General features: G+C 38.6%; 1 protein-coding gene across 1 annotated transcript; it reads left to right on the plus strand.

Moving 5' to 3' along the window:
• Window positions 1–13,776: 13,776 nt before the first annotated feature.
• Window positions 13,777–14,100, plus strand: LOC110320739 (small proline-rich protein 2B-like). The gene is made up of 2 exons (XM_021196878.1): window positions 13,777–13,920; window positions 14,029–14,100. The coding sequence occupies exons 1-2, from the start codon at window positions 13,777–13,779 to the stop codon at window positions 14,098–14,100; spliced, it is 216 nt and encodes a 71-aa protein (XP_021052537.1).
• The last annotated feature ends 2,052 nt before the right edge of the window (window positions 14,101–16,152 follow it).

Consider the following 16,152-nt stretch of genomic DNA (forward strand, 5'->3'; position numbering starts at 1 on the left):
TGAGTTTCATGTCCTTCATTGTTAGGAGCGATAAACTTTTTTCTTTCTTTCTTTGTTTTTTTTATGATGTTTTGTAGCTATAATTTTTCTTCCTTTGAGAATTCCTCATTCAGATCACACAGCTATTGATTTTGTACTCTTTGTTTTTGAGTTCTTTATATATTCTGGATATTAATCCTCTGTCAGATGTATATAGCTGACAAGGATTTTCTCCAAATCTGTGGGCTTCCTCCTCACCTGGTTGATCATTTCTTTAGCTGTGCAGAAGCTTATTAGTTGTTGACCTTAGTTTTGGGAGAAATGAACTCTTATTCAGAAAAGCCGTTCCTACACCTGTATCTCATAAAGCACTTCTTATGTAATCTTCCAGAAGTTACAGAGTTTCAGCTTTTAGTATTTAGGTCTGTGATCCATTAAGAGTTAGTTTTTCTGCAAGGTGTTAGATGTGGATGTAGTTTCACTCATCTACATGTGGACATATCCAGCTGTCCAAGCACCATATGTTGAAGACGCTAATTTTCTTCCAGCATTTTTATTCTTATGATGTATTTATTCCTAAGATATGTAGCAAATTTCACACAGAGTATAAATGCTTAAGGCTGACAGAGTTTGGTCCATGAGAAATAGTAAGCTTTATACTGTTAAGCATAGGCTTTTAGTATCTGATAGTCATGTACAGATTAAATATCACAGTCTACAATCTTTCTTTTCACTGTTAGTGATGGTGTTTTCATGGGAGGCTGAGGTTGTTATAAGAAAATGTGTAAGGATTTTTCTACTCATAGCAAAAATAAAATATGTATGCTACACCTCAAGTGGCTGGGGTCCTGGAATTCTGAGTAGGAATGGCAAGGGGAAGAAATAAGGTCAGATATACAGACACATGTACAATAATGTCAAGTTGGACCTTTTATTGCTAAAACCACAATCCAGAACTTAACTTTGTTAATTAGGTATATAGCATAGTGTGTACAGGTAGGGAGTGATCAGGACTAGCTCTTAGCTATATGGCTATTAGTCTTGGTAGGAGTTCTCTGTAAATGCATAACCTCAGGATAGAATCCTTAAAAAGGGGCAAGCTGCATTTGCTAGTGTTTGCACAAATTAACCAATCATTCATAAATACTCACACATGGATTCTTGAGGAGAACTTTGCTACCCTTCTTCTACATGGCCCATACAGTTCTGAGAACTTGGAGTTCTTAATTAGGCTGTTCCCCGTGAACAGTACACAATTACTAAGAATGTCACCTGTTTATGGCTTCCTCCACTCCCTACAAATGGACTGTTTTAGGAAATCATAAACAATAGATAGGTTGGCCTGATTATATTGGGCTTGCACCACAGTCTTCTTAAGAGAGCAAATTTCCTTTGAGCGTTCCTACGGAGGATGCTGGCATGATGATTGTTGCATATGTATCTTCTACTGTATTTGTGATGCTCCTCTGCCACCTACATTTTTCTTTCACTCCAAAGTTGTTCTCTAAGAGGAAAGTGTCTAAAATATGTCTGCTGTGGTCTGAGGCCATATATGTAGCAGGAAGTAAGGTAGAATTCTATCCTATTCAGACCAGTCGTGTCATAAGGATTGTTAGCCAGGCATAGTAGTGCATGCCTTTAATATCAGAGGCACAGATATGTGGACCTCTGTGATATTGAGGCCAGCACTATCTACATAGCAAATTTCAGACCAGCCAAGACTGCCTAGTGACACACTGTCTCAAAAACTAAATAAACAAAGCCACTGTTAGACATCAGCACATCGATCAAACATTTCTATTGACAAAAGTTGGGCAACAAAGACTCTCTCCAGCTGTGAAGAATGCATTGAAAAGTAAATGTACTTAACTGCAATTTTTGGCTTTGTTTTACTTTTTGCCTTCTCAGTTAACATTCAAGACTGAAATAGTTCATAGTCCCCAGAGGTGTGAGACCAATACAGGGTTACAATTCCATTTGAAAATCAATCTACTACTGGTTTATTTGAAACCCTGTCCCTTATAATATCACATCACCTAGAAGATATAGAAACTGTACAATTGAACAATACTAACTGTTATTTGGATTTTTGCAATTGTATCATGTGTTTGTCTTGGGGCTGGAGAGATGGCTCTGTGGTTAAAAGCATTTGCTGTTCTTAGAAAGGACCAGGGTTCAGATCCAGGTATCCATGTCATGGAGCTAACAATTAACTCCATGTAATTCCAGTTCCAGGGGGTCTGACACACTCTTCTAGCCTTCACAGGCAGGCACTGCACATATATAGTGCATCTGTATAGATACAGAGAAAATATTCGTTGCATGTAAAATAGAAGCAAATACATATACTTTAAAAATGTCAAACTGTAGGATACAAGCTAAGACTAAAGAGCTAAGAAGCATGTTGTGATGCTTAGAGGACTAGAAATGTTTAACAGAGGCAAAGCATTTTAGGTGGAGGTGAGCTAAATTCAAATGAACATCTGTAATGTTTACTTACACGCAACATTTATTTAAAGGACTTCAAAACACTGATTTGGTGATAAGCAGTAAGGTTTTCATTTAATATCAGTTGCCCCTTGGTGGACTTTTTGCCTGAAGAGAAGTTGGTTGATCCTGAACATCCAGCCTGTAATATACCTTTCTTTTGATAACTCCATATACTCACTATAGCAGAAAGAAAATCAGCATTTTCATTGTTATGGACAGCAGACACTTGGAAGTATGCATTCAGAAAACTGAGGTTCCTATGCATGTGTTCCAGATATAAATAACTACAAATTTTAATGTTAGATTGTGGAAGTTGAGTGTTCCTTTTATGTCATGAGCATATCAGGAGTACATGAGGAGTTGCTTTCTCCTAGGGGAAGTCCCTTGGCGTGTCCAACAGGCTGTGTTCCAGTTGTAGACTTAATGGTAATGATATGGTTTGAAGGCACTTTTTAATAAGACATTGCGAATAATACTGATCTCATCTAAAACTCCCTGATTCCCGACAAGGGTTGGTATCAGGTGTTAATGGTTCCTCCTTTTTTAGAGCTAAGCTGAAGGGTGAAGGCTATAGGTGTGGACTTGGTCTCAACCTGTTCACATTTCTCCTCTGTTTGGAAATGTATATTCTAGGGAAAGTTTTGTGGATCATATCAAATCAATCAAGTTCAAATGGAATCAAATATAGTGTGTATGAGGAAAGGAAAATAATTTACAGAATTCATGAGGTAATCAAATAAAGCTTTATTTGACATCTACTATTTCCCAGAATCTATTCAATAACTTACAGATGGATTGGTGTAAGAAAAGCAAGGTAAGGTCTGTTTTTGGAGTTTACATTTGGTGGTGAGTGGCACATCTGTGTCTGTTTGAGTAACCAATAAGGAGCTAAGGAGAGAAGACTCATTAAACAGCAGACGAACAGGAAACATTTTGTCTTGAGGGATTTGAGTCTAAGTGGTGATAGAGGAACCATGTCACTCTTGCTAAAAGTCAGACTCTATGAATTGTCTTGTACTCACACTTTCTTAAAAAACAGAGGAAATGTCTTTAAATTGAAGTTATTTTTAATTCAGGTTTGGTGCACGTTTAATCTTGTCTTTTTTCTTGGAGTTTAGGGTACATAGGTCATGTCTTTAGAAAATGACTGAGAGTCTGTACTTCAAGTAGCCCCTTTCTATATTTTGCCTGTGGAAGTGAAACGGTCTCAGAATCTGTAGGGTACAGGGCAACAGAATCATAGATAAAGTGTGGTATGGTAGGTAAGTTACTGAATTATTGACAATTAAGTCCTGCTAGAAGGATTTGAGATATATTAGAGGTGTGTCTCAATCTATTCATATGTGTGCATTTTATGAATATCATTGCACACTTACTAGTTTTCATTGCAGTTTCTTTCAAAACAATAGTTTGGAAACTGTTATGAGTTCTAGTTGACATTATACCCTATATAACAATTTTGAAGTTCAAATTCAGGTTATGATAGAAAAAGATAAAAATTATCTTTGCCATATAGGGTTATTTTCAGTGAGCAACTCTATTGCAACATTGGGGAATGACCTGGATTAGTGAACACAGCTGACACAAGAGCATTCCTATTTTCCCTTTATTCTTTATGTGATTTCCTAAGGTGACCCTTTCAGTGTGAAAGAGAAATGGGAGGTTGGGGAATGCTCATTTTCAAGTTTGCACTTGAGGACCAATTGATTGCTCTGTACAGCTAGCCTCTGATTATATCTGAAGACTAAGCTGTGCTGGGAGTTTCCGAAAAGAGTCAGAAGACAGCAGTAGCTATGCAGTCAATGAAAAGAAGCAGATGTGTAGACATCTAGCTATTATCTCTTAAGTACCCTGAAGCACTGTGCCAAGTAGCCCATGTTATTGCCTTCTTCCTGCTACTATCCTGCAGGCAGTGGGAGATAGGTTATGCTTCTTACAGTAGCACATATTTGCACATTTGCTTTCATTAATACATTTAAAGGGTTCTTTAAAGTAGGCATAAACAGTGAAGTTATTTAAATTACTAAAGATGGAAGACTTCAATTAATCACCAGGAAAGTATGAATGGAACAATAAGGAACCAGTTTGGGGAAGAGAAGAGATTTGGAGATGGCTCATTGAAAGGAATGTGTGAAATATGTTACAGATACTGCTGTAAATCATTCAAGATTAATGACTCAGGAGGCATGGAGAGTTGAAGGATCAGTGTGCTATCTGGTCATTTGCACTGCCAGAGTTTATGAACTTGAACAAAAAAATTGTGGCATTAAGTCTTTTTGAGGAATATAATAACTAAGAATGATATAAAAAGCCATGACAATTACTAACAGTAACATAGTTTTTATGACTAAGATTCCCTAATCAATGATAATGAATGTCAATAACTATACTCTGCATAACCTCCTCCAAATTTTCTACTAAACTAATTTCTGGCTTCTCTGTATTGTAATGATTATTTGAATGCATCAACTAATATAGTTAAAAAACTATAGCCCTCTGAGTAAAGAGATTATTAGTTCACATCCTCTCATATTTTTGTCATAGTGCTATCTATGTTCCTTGACTATGAGACTGGATACCTGTCCTGATTGAGACACTTACAACATTTCTTCTTAGTCTAGTTCCCTTAGCCACAGTATAGTTATTGATAACTAAGGACATTTTTTTAAATTATTTATTTGTATGTATATAAGTACACTGTAGCTGTCTGTCTTCAGACACCCCAGAAGAGGGCATCAGATCCCATTACAGATGGTTGTGAGCCACCATGGGGTGGCTGGGAATTGAACTCAGGACCTCTGGAAGGGCTGTCAGTGCTCTTTACCGCTGAGCCATCTCTCCAGCCCTCCCATGAAACTTTAATCCTTCCCTTGCTGCTTGATCTGGGCTCCTAGACACCAAAGAAAAGTCTGGTGTGTCAGTTTTCTGTCACTGGTTCCAAATACCTGAGAGAATCTATATATAAAGAGAAAAAGGTTATTTTGGCTTACAGTTTCAGTACACAGTCCCTGGGAAGTGCAGTACATCATATATGTGACAGTAGAGATCTACTCACCGTGGGTGGTAAGGAAGTAGAGAGGAGAAAGGGAGCCCACCTTGATACCTGCTTCATGGATGACTGAACTTCCTTCTGCTGGGCTCTACCCACAATCTTTCATCTACTTCCCAGTAGTACCATAGGCTCATGACCAGGACATCAATACATAACTTTGGGGGTGGGGGATATTCAAGATCCAGTCTAGGACCTGGGTACCCATAATTTGGAGGGGAACTAAGGACTTTTTGTGACACTGAGATCAGGTGAGGTGAATAGGAAGCACACATTTAGGAATATCCTATAGGGGGCACTATACTATATTGGACAACTGAGACTTAATCCAGAGGTTGGGGCATAAAGGACAGAAGGCTTAGAGTTCTGTAACCCCAATTCATCATAGTAAGACAGGTTTGATTAAGATGGCAAAATCAAGCCCTGACCATGCATGTGCTCCATTTTAAAGAGCAAAGCACGTAACTGTCAGGATCTAGTCATGTTTCTTGGAGGGAGTCCTATGTCACTAATTGTAAAAAGTATTTAAGAAAACTGTTCTTAGTGTCAGAAAATGTCAGTCATGATCATTAGGAGAATTGAGGCCAAGGGGAGTAGACCTGTAAAGGATGTTGTAAGTGACTTGTGGAATCAGGTGTCTAGTTACAAACTCATGGCCAAGACTATCATTCAGGAAATGTGACTGATGTGGAAAGGTCTTATTCAATTATTCAACTCACTGGTTGCTAATTGAAAATCATCCCAGTTCCTAAATGGTTCTGCTAAGGCAAGCTTTTCACTGAGCAGATGCCTCAGGTAAGAGGATCTCTGGAAAGGACATGACCAATAATGATGACACACAACAAATCTACTCTATAGTGTCAAGTAAACTGCATTTACATTGTCTACTCTTCCTAGATGCTACGGTGTAGACTCTTTAATTTTCCACTAGGATCCTCTGCAGCACTGCTGGCAACCATTCTGAAACCTTGGCTTTGGGTAGGCCATAGGACTCAGGCTGGTAGAGTAAAGCAGTTACAGCTTGCTCTAACAAAACCTCTGGCTTAGTATAGAAGGTTTAAGTGTTGATCTGTTTTATGTCATCATGTTAGTCCAAGCGGTACATGCTGATAGGTTATTTTGGCCTATTTTATAGAATTTATTAAAATTTACAAGGGGAATGATTAATTGGGAATAAAAGAAACTATGAAAGAGCTCTCCTCTTATAATTGTATAAGGAATGTGTAGATATGTTTAAAAGGATATTTAATTTTTTTATTTTTGAGATTATAATACAATTACATTAGTTTGCCTCTCCCTTTTCTCCCTTCACACCCTCTCATCTACCTCCTTTATTCTCTTTGAAAGTCATGGCCTCTTTTTAAATTATTGTATTATGTATTTATGCATGCATACTGTAAATACTAAATACAACCTGCTCAGGCCATATAATGATACTTTTATGTATATGTTTATAGGGTTGACCTTTAGTATTGGATAACCAGTTGATATGGCCTTCCCTCCTCACCTCAGCATTCCTTAACTGCAGGTAGTTCTTTTTCTTGGAGCACTCCATGCATTCTCTCTTCCACATTAGCAAGTCCTTTGGTGTGGTCTTTGTTCAGGCCATGCTTTGGCTGACATGTTAATGAGATTTTATTGCTTCATTGACATTTCTAGGAGACACAATCTCACAGCAGACTTAGTGGTTCTCTGGTTCTTACAATCTCTCCACCCCTATGCTGAAGTGGTTCTTACCCTTAAGGAGACCCATGAACCTGGTCCTGACTTCTTGCAGGACAACTTGCTTCACATCAGTAGTCTCTTTGCATGTGGCAACTTTTTGTTTTAAATTTAATTTTTAAAATTTTTATTATTTTTACAGAGGAAATTGCAATGTCCTCTCCCTCCTCTGCTCCCAGTCTCTACTCCCTACCGTCCCTCTGCCCTCTCCCACTCACTTGTTCTCTTCAGAAAAGAGCAGACCTCCTATGGATATCAACCAAACATGGCATATCAATTTCTGGAAAGACTAATGTACCTCTGCTAGTATTAAGAATGGACAAGGCAACCTAGTATGAGAAAAAGGGTCATAAAAGCAGGCAAAAGAATCAGAGACAGCCCCTGCTTCCACCATTAGGAGCTTCACAAGGAGACCAACCTACAAAATTGTAGCATAATATGTAGAGGGGACAGGTTATTCCCACACAGTCTTCCTGGTTGTCAATTTAGTCTCTGTGAGCCACTGATCAGTTATTTTATTTATTAGATATTCTATCTAGCCCCTGGTTAATTGATTTTATGGGGTTTGGAGGGGTTGTCTTTGATCCCTCTGTCTTCTGTAATTCTTCCTCTCCTTTATCCAAAAGAATTCCCTGAGCTCTGTCTGTGTACCTCTATATCTGATTCCATCAGTTGCTGGACGAAGTCTCATTGATGACAATTGGGTTAGACACCAATCTATAAGTAGAAGAGAATATCATTAGGAATTCTTTCTCTTATTTTCTCCTTGTCATATTTGGTTCTATTCTAGATATCTGGGCTATTCAACTTCTGGGTCCTGAACCTCAAGGCAGTGTCATGGGTGGGCTTCCTCTTTTGCAATGGGAATTTAACTTGATTAGTCATTGGTTGGCCAATCCCACAATTTTTGAGCCACTTTTACCTAGCACATCTTGTAGGCAGGACAAATGTAGGTCAAAGGTTTTGTGGCTCAGTTGGTGTCCTAATCCCTACACTGGAAGTCTTGCCTAGTTATAGGAGATGGCCAGATTCAGGCTCCATACTACCTCCCACCCATTGCTAAGAGTCTTAGCTAGGCTCACTCTAGTAGATTCCTCGGAGTTTTCATTGCATTGTGTTTCTAGCTCATCCCTGAGATGCTCTCCCCTCCCCAATTCCAGTGGTCTTTCTCAGTACCCTCTCCCTCTATCCTTCCCTAATTTGACCCCTTTTGCCCCCTAACCCTGACAATGTTTATTCTATTTTCCTTTGAGCCCTCTTTGTTACTTAGCTTCTTTGAGTCTGTGGATTGTAATATAGTTATCCTTTACTTTATAGCTAATATCAACTTGTGAGAACATGCCATGTTTATCTTTCAGGATCTGAGTTACCTCACTCAGGTTTTGAGTTACCTCACTCAGGATGATTTTTTTTTCTAGGTCCATTCATTTGGATGGCAACTCTTAATAAATATTGCATCAACTGAAGGAAAGGAGACATTTATAACCAAGAGAATGACTACAGAATATGGAACATCTAATAAATGGAGACACTTAAGTTTATTTATTTAGCTGTGTGAATTAACTCTTTGATTTCTTCCAAGTACCTGCTTGGATATTTTAATGCCTTGTAACTGTAGATTTCATACCTTTCCCCCAAACTCTGTAAATCTATAAACTACTTCCTGGATGCCCACCCACATATCCTGAGCCATATTTTTCTCCAAATGCCAGCTATTTGGCATCTATATCTGTGCTGCTAGCAAAGGTTATCTCTGCCTCATACTGATAGAAACAAAATTCACTCAATAGCATAAGGTGTACTACCAACATTCAGAACCATGAAATAAGAACAATTGCTTTTTCCAAGCATGGGTTCTGAATCCCTTATTTTATTTTATTTTATTTTATTTTATTTTACTTATTCTTTTCTCATATAGTTCATCCTAACCAGAGCCTCCCCTGTGATTGCGTCCTTTGTATATTTTATTACTGGTCTGCCTGAAATCCATCAGCAGCAGTTCCTTTTAGAAGTGGTTAAACAGCTCTTCTGCAAACAAGAACCACCTTCAAGCCTGTGCTTCCTAAGGCCTCAGGTGGAGGAGCCCTGTTACACCCTGAACTATGACTTCTGTGATTCAGGCACATATTCCATTACCTGGCAGTGTATTTCCTCTTAGTATCAGGAATAAAGAATATGCATCATGGCTGGATGGAAGTTCAGTTTCTCTTTATTCTTTTTCTAAAAACAAACAAACCAACAAACAAGCAAACAAAAAACCCAGAAAACAAAAACAACTACCCCCCCCCCAATACCTGCTTCTGCTTTGAGCACTGTACCTGATCACTATTTTGGGCATATGGATGGCAGTGTTTTCTCTCTCTCTCTCTCTCTCTCTCTCTCTCTCTCTCTCTCTCTCTCTCTCTCTCTGTGTGTGTGTGTGTGTGTGTGTGTGTGTGTTTGATTTGTTTTCCTCATTTGATTTAGAGTTTTGAAATTTTGATGTGAAAATTTCAAAAATCTGATTCAGGTAGAATCTGCAATGATGACACCACAAGATGATTTCCCATGGCTAGAATCCTATACTCTCATAAAAGTTTGCATATTGCTATAGTTCTTTAGGGAGTGTGGTTGGACCTGCATCACCTGCAACAGGGCTCTACTAATAGAGGTATGTGCCTCCAGGCCCAACCACTTGAGTTTGATTGCTGGGACACATACAGTAGAAACAAAGAACTAACTCCCACAAACTGACCTCTTAACTTCTACACTCACACCTTGGCATGTGCTTCTCCCCACCCAACTAACTATATAAATGCAGTAAAAATAATAAATACAAAAGCAATTCTACAATATATCTCATACAACTTATCTGATTTAGCAAGATTATGAAAAGATGATGGAGAATGAGCAGAAGGCAGAAATCCAATGGTGGCTACAGATCCCATTCTCCTGGGGATGTCAGGACTATTTTACTACAGTTCCTACTTTTTTATACTTATTTCATAATTGATTGTATAATCTTGAATCACAGGAACTATCTTGTACAATATATATATATTAGTATATATTAGTAAAGTTTAGGTAAACTCTCAAGAATTAAAAAAAAAGTCTTGCTCTTCTCTGCTATATCTCATGTAGCAGTGATTTATAAAATCCCTTTAGCAATAAGGAAGCAGATGTTCTTTGAGCTTCGAACTTTTGATCCTTAACAGTAGTAAAACATAGTTCACTAGACATGTTGCCAATGATGGTAAGGAGATGCCTGAGATTACTGTGGTGAGTGTGTGTCTATGTGTATGTGTGAAGTATGCTATATTTTTGCCTTAGACTTTGGCGGTTCCAATCTGGAGAACATTTGCGGTGTTTCACTCTTCATCGGGGGTCGCTCATTCTAGAGGTCAGTGCTCTTCGACCTTCCTGATGCTGCATGGTGACCCCCAACTATAAAATGATTTTGTTGCTACTCCATAACTGTAATTTTGCTAGTGTTATGAATCACAATATAAATATCTGATATTCAGATGATTTCAGGCAACCTCAGTGAAGGGGTTCTTTGACCCCCAAAGAGACTGTGACCTACAGGTAGAAAAACACTGCCATAGTTAATCTGCAGAGAACGCATTCAACACAACCTTCCCAGTCTGGAAAATAATGACAGTTGCTCTAACTCTTCTGCCTGCACTATTATGATTAGTAACCTTTCAATAATTTTTATTAGTGAGTATTAATTTCACACAGTGAGGGTTTTCTTATGGCTTATCTATTCATACATATTCTACATTTGATCACATTCACCACACTTAGACCATTTTATCTTTCACAGTTTATAGAACCCTTTGATTTTAATTCTCTTCTCAACAGTCCAGATTCTATCTTTCGGAGAAATTCATGATATGTGTCTTTGTGGGCCTGGCTGAGTTTCTTTAATGTGTACTATATTTGGAAAAAGGCCCAAGGTATAACCAAAGGTTTATGTGATACTGTACTCCCAGCTGGCCAGCTCATTTTCTAACTTTGAATGATAGAAACCAGACACTCCTGTAGAGTGCTGCTTTAGATGTCACGTGAGTCATAAGAGATCTACTGGGTAAAGCCCCTTGATCTTGCCCTATGGTATGCGCAGTAGCTAGTGAGAACTATTCATAATGATGACATTTGTCAGCTCTTAGCCTCAGGTGCTAAAATAATGGCTCTTTCCCTGAAGGGACTCAGTCACAACAGTAGCATTTTTCAATAAACTCTTCCATATTGGAAGCAGCATTGACAGCTCTGACAAGCTGAAGTGTTTAGCTGAGGTTGACACAGTGCTCCTGTATTTTTTCAGAACAGCTGCTGCTGGCTGCTTCAGAAAATTTAAATATTTCATTTTCCATATATATATATATATATATATATATATATATATATATATATATATATACCTAGTTGCCTTTTGAAGTTTATAATCACCTAATTATTTTGAAATTTCTAATTGCCAGCAATGACACTTTAAATGTTGAATACACAGTCAGCCCTACTGATTGACAGGAATGGGAAGAGTCTGTAAATCCACTGACAGTATTTTCTGTGACCAAATGCTAGCATTTGTCTTAAGAGGGAACAGTGTTGCCATCTTCTCTTGGAAATTTGGCATATGTAGGAGAAGATGGTAGAGGGGTGAACATGTTAAAGAACTTGTAGAAAAGAAAGAACAAACAATGTCTACAGGAAGAGTTTTGAAATACTGTCTATCGAAGTTATTACTTCTACATAGAAAGCTAATAAATAAAATTCAATGTATGAGTCTGACCTAACTTTATATCTCCATGCCTGAGATTTCAGACTTTTAATGATCTGATCAACCCTTCTACTTTACTCTCTATTATTTATATGTGATGGTTTCTTGTTCTGCACCCTAGGGAGTACCACTGGGGAACACACAAGTGAGGTCTGCTAAATAAATTTCTAATTAATTCTCAGGATATTTGTTCACTTTCCCCCATTTCCTTCGAATGATAATTGAAGGGAAACAAAGAAAAAAGGCACTGAGGAGAGTGGATGCCACTCTGCCACCACAATCTGTCCAGGGAGAGTAGCTTCATTCTCAGAGGGAAGATGATTGATTGTAAAAGGCAAAGAATGTAGGTCAAATTTGAGATTATCCAAAGAAAAGAAAGATGAAGGGGGAAACTCTATGCTGAGTGGGGTCACAGGCAGCCCAATGCTGTTAGCACACGGGTATTATTTCTCCATGTTTATGGAAAAAAATCTAAAATAGTAAAAAAAATAGTAAAAAAAAAAAATAGTAAATAGAAGACCCTGACCCCATGGCTTACTGAAGTGGGGACTTGGTATCTTTTGCTTCTCTTCTTTCTAACAAACTTGTAAATGTATGAGGAAAGTACCCCTCTACCTCTGAAAAAAGAAAAGTGGAAATGGCTTTACAACTAGCAATGAACTAAGAAAGAACTAAAGAGGGACAAATAATGCAAAACCTTGAATTTAAGACAGAGGCTGTCATGAAAAATGGCTTATGGTCCCCAGTCAAGAAAGAGTTTTATCAATCAGTTGGAAAATCTCTGGACATCTCCGAGTATCACAATCACTGGAAGCAAGAGGAAAGCAAAGGACTCTGAGTCACAGGACTCAGCCTAGTAATGATAGCCAAGGGTGGGATATTCCCTATTTTGCAGAGTCCCTGTCCAGCCAGTTACGGATGAATTTGCATTTATGTTAGGAAATTCTTGGGCCAGCCCATTACAGGGAGATCCACTTCCACTGGGTGAGGCAGGCAATCCTATAAAAAAGAGTCTCAGTGCTTGGCTGCAGCATTCCTGGTACCCAAGCGTTGGTCAACTCCGGAGAACCTGGTGAGTGTGATTTCTTCAGTTCTTGAAAGGGGCTGCTTTTTTGGGTACTCTCATGAACACAGTAAGTTTGGTGGGTCCAAATTGATCAAGGGATGAGTGTGACTTAGAAGATGAAATTTAGGAATGGAGGAATATCATGTGCTGTGCAAGCATGCTTTTGCATTTATTTGAGCTATAATTTGATGTCCAGGGGAAAGCAAAATAATTGAGAAAGTTGTGATTCGAGATGAAAATAAAACAAAAAATATGTGCTTTCCTTTTTTCATATCATGATGGATATGGATGATCCCTTTCAAAGGCTTATGCCACAGATGATGAGAATCCCACCTATTCTTTCAACAGCTGTTTGTGTTGTCCAGTCAGTCCACCTGGAATATCCTAGCATTTGATGGGTACTGATTATAAGAATGTCAAGGTTATGAGGATATTCTGTTCACATAAATAGTATTTTCCAGTGGTGTGAAACAGAAATAGATTCTTATGGAAAGTGGCATGAGTTTTTCAAAAAAGGTCTGCTAAAGGTGATGAAAAAGGAATATGTAAGTAAAAGAGGCAATCCAGGATCTCCTAAAATCAGTGTGGGAAATTTGCATGCACACATAGGTACACAGGGTTCTATAGTCCCATAAGCCTAGTTTCTCCATGGGGATCACCTCTTTTGAAAACTGTCATGCAATATCTTTCAGATTCTGAGACTCCAGTACAATGTCTTACCACCAGCAGCAGTGCAAGCAGCCGTGCCAGCCTCCTCCTGTGTGCCTACCCTCGAAGTGCCCTGAGCCTTGTCCTCCTCCAAAGTGCCCTGAGCCTTGTCCTCCTCCAAAGTGCCCTGAGCCTTGTCCTCCTCCAGTGTGCCCTCAGCCTTGTCCTCCCCCAGTGTGCTATGAGCCTTGTCCTCCTCCAGTGTGCCCTCAGCCTTGTCCTCCCCCAGTGTGCTGTGAGCCATGCCCCCCTCAGCCATGGCAGCCAAAATGCCCTCCGGTGCAATCTCCACCATGCCAGCAGAAGTGTCCACCCAAGAATAAGTGAGGTCCTCCCAGTCATCAGGACCAGGGGAAGTGAAAGAAATCTGTCTCACCTTCTCACCGACTCCATAGCAACACTTCCATCCTCCTCCGAAAGCCTGTTCTGGATGCAGAAGAATCTTCTCCACCCTTCATCCTCCATGTGTTTATGATGGCTCCTCCTAGAGAAGGCATTTCTCTCAGGCTGTTCTGCTGCTTTCCTGGGGCTGCCGAGAATGATCTTTTCTCTTTGTTTTAGTACATCACAGGAAGCACAACAGGTATCTACTCTGTGCTTTCAGAGGAGCCTTCTCAGCCTGCCTGTTACCTGGTCACTGCTGCTTCATTTCCTGAAAAGAGGACCCCTTTGGTGATGGTCTAATAAATACTTTTTTTCTTGCAAAACTGACTGCTTAATATTGTATTACTATTTTGGCTTTTTTCTATCCTTTGGTAGAGATTTTAAATTTTAATTCAATGTTTCCTAAATGTAGTCACATCAAAGACTAATTCAACCTTATTCCTTTTTTTATATTGATTATTTGATTTATTTACATTTCAAATGTTTTCCCCCTGCCTGGTTTCCCTTCACAACCCCCCTGCCCTATCACCACCTCCCCACAATTCAATCTTATTTCAAAGTTATGTTTTTGACCATATTAAGATTTAATTGTTTTGAAGACCAAATCGCTTAATTTCTTAAAATATTATCTTTTTAAATACAAGGTAAAAAACTATCATCTGTCAGCCACCTATTTATCTACAATCGATTACTGTCATCTTTAGTATACATTTGAATTGTCACCTATGGTATAGTGTCAGACCCCATGCATGCTATAGAGCTCAGTGATTGTTCATGCAATAGCAGAAGCAGCTCTCCATCATTACCAGCAATACCCCTGTGTCACTTTCTCATAACTACTCAGCAAATGCTATTTTAAAACTACATTATTCTTCCCCACTGCCTTTTTTCTTTATTAATTTACTATATTTCTTATGTGATACTAAAGAAAGGGGGTTTTGTGGTACTTATGAAATCCCTTGAGGTGATAGCAATCCTTAAAAACAGGTTTGATTGAAGAAATGGGGAGAGGTCAAATTGCCTCTTCCATATGTATTCTTGCTATTCTGACATCTCACAAAATTCTGTACATTACGACTCTCCTCATTCTTAGCTTCTGGAAGCCAGTCTTTACAGAATAGCTTGTTTTAAGGCAGCTGAAGATATATCAGAGTTAAGAAGTTACTGTGGATGCCCAAAGAAACACCTTGATCAAAGTTCTGAAGTCAAGGAATGCCTGACTTGACATTACAAAGGATTCTCCAACTGAGCTTCAGGCACTGATGAGAGCCTGGTAGAACTTTAGGCAAAAACCTTAAAGACTTGAACAGGTGTCCTCCTGAGAAGGATAAGCCACAGAGAGACATGAAACACACAAGGCAGAAGCAAATGGAAGATGGCCATCTTGGGTCACACTGCCCGAGAAAGCATCTAAAGCCTGTTCTCACATGCTTGTCCTGTTATTATTAAGCATAGATGACAATCACTAGGTATTAGCCTCCCCTTTTGAGCAGATTTCTGCAGATCTACAAAGATGTAGTAATGCTATATAGACAATTAGAAGACTTCTTAATGATGATCCTATAAGAATTCCTAAGATTATATCAGTATTTATTAAGCTCTTTTAGAGTGGGACTGCTATTAGGTCCTTTCTGATAGTTAAAACTGCAATGAAAATTCTGCCTGTTTCCCATGTGTCACCAGTTAACTGCATCTTAGAGAGTAATCAGACATCTACTACTCAGATTCCAAGAGGCTGTAAAACCATTATAGGTACTAGGACAGAAGATAAAATATTGACTGGACTTATCTATAAAAAAACTTCACTAATAACTTAGTTATGCTTTGAACCTGTGGAGCTGTGACAGGTGATAAACGTTTAGCCAGATAATTATTTCTAATGATATGAATGTAAACATTAATTGTTGTAAACTTCTTATTCGATTTATGATTTGACTTTATGTGTAAATTTGTGATGAACCTTTTACTATATGATCATGTATTCTGAAAGATGTA

This window comes from Mus pahari, chromosome 4 (genome assembly GCF_900095145.1).
Source record: "Mus pahari chromosome 4, PAHARI_EIJ_v1.1, whole genome shotgun sequence".
Lineage (NCBI taxonomy): Eukaryota > Metazoa > Chordata > Mammalia > Rodentia > Muridae > Mus > Mus pahari.

Bases quoted from the DNA above. Each gene is read 5' to 3' on its own strand.
- LOC110320739 (XM_021196878.1), top strand. From the start codon at position 13,777: ATGTCTTACCACCAGCAGCAGTGCAAGCAGCCGTGCCAGCCTCCTCCT. The intron at 13,921-14,028 runs GTGTGCCCTCAG...TGCCCCCCTCAG, and splicing joins CTGAGCCTTGTCCTCCTCCA to CCATGGCAGCCAAAATGCCC.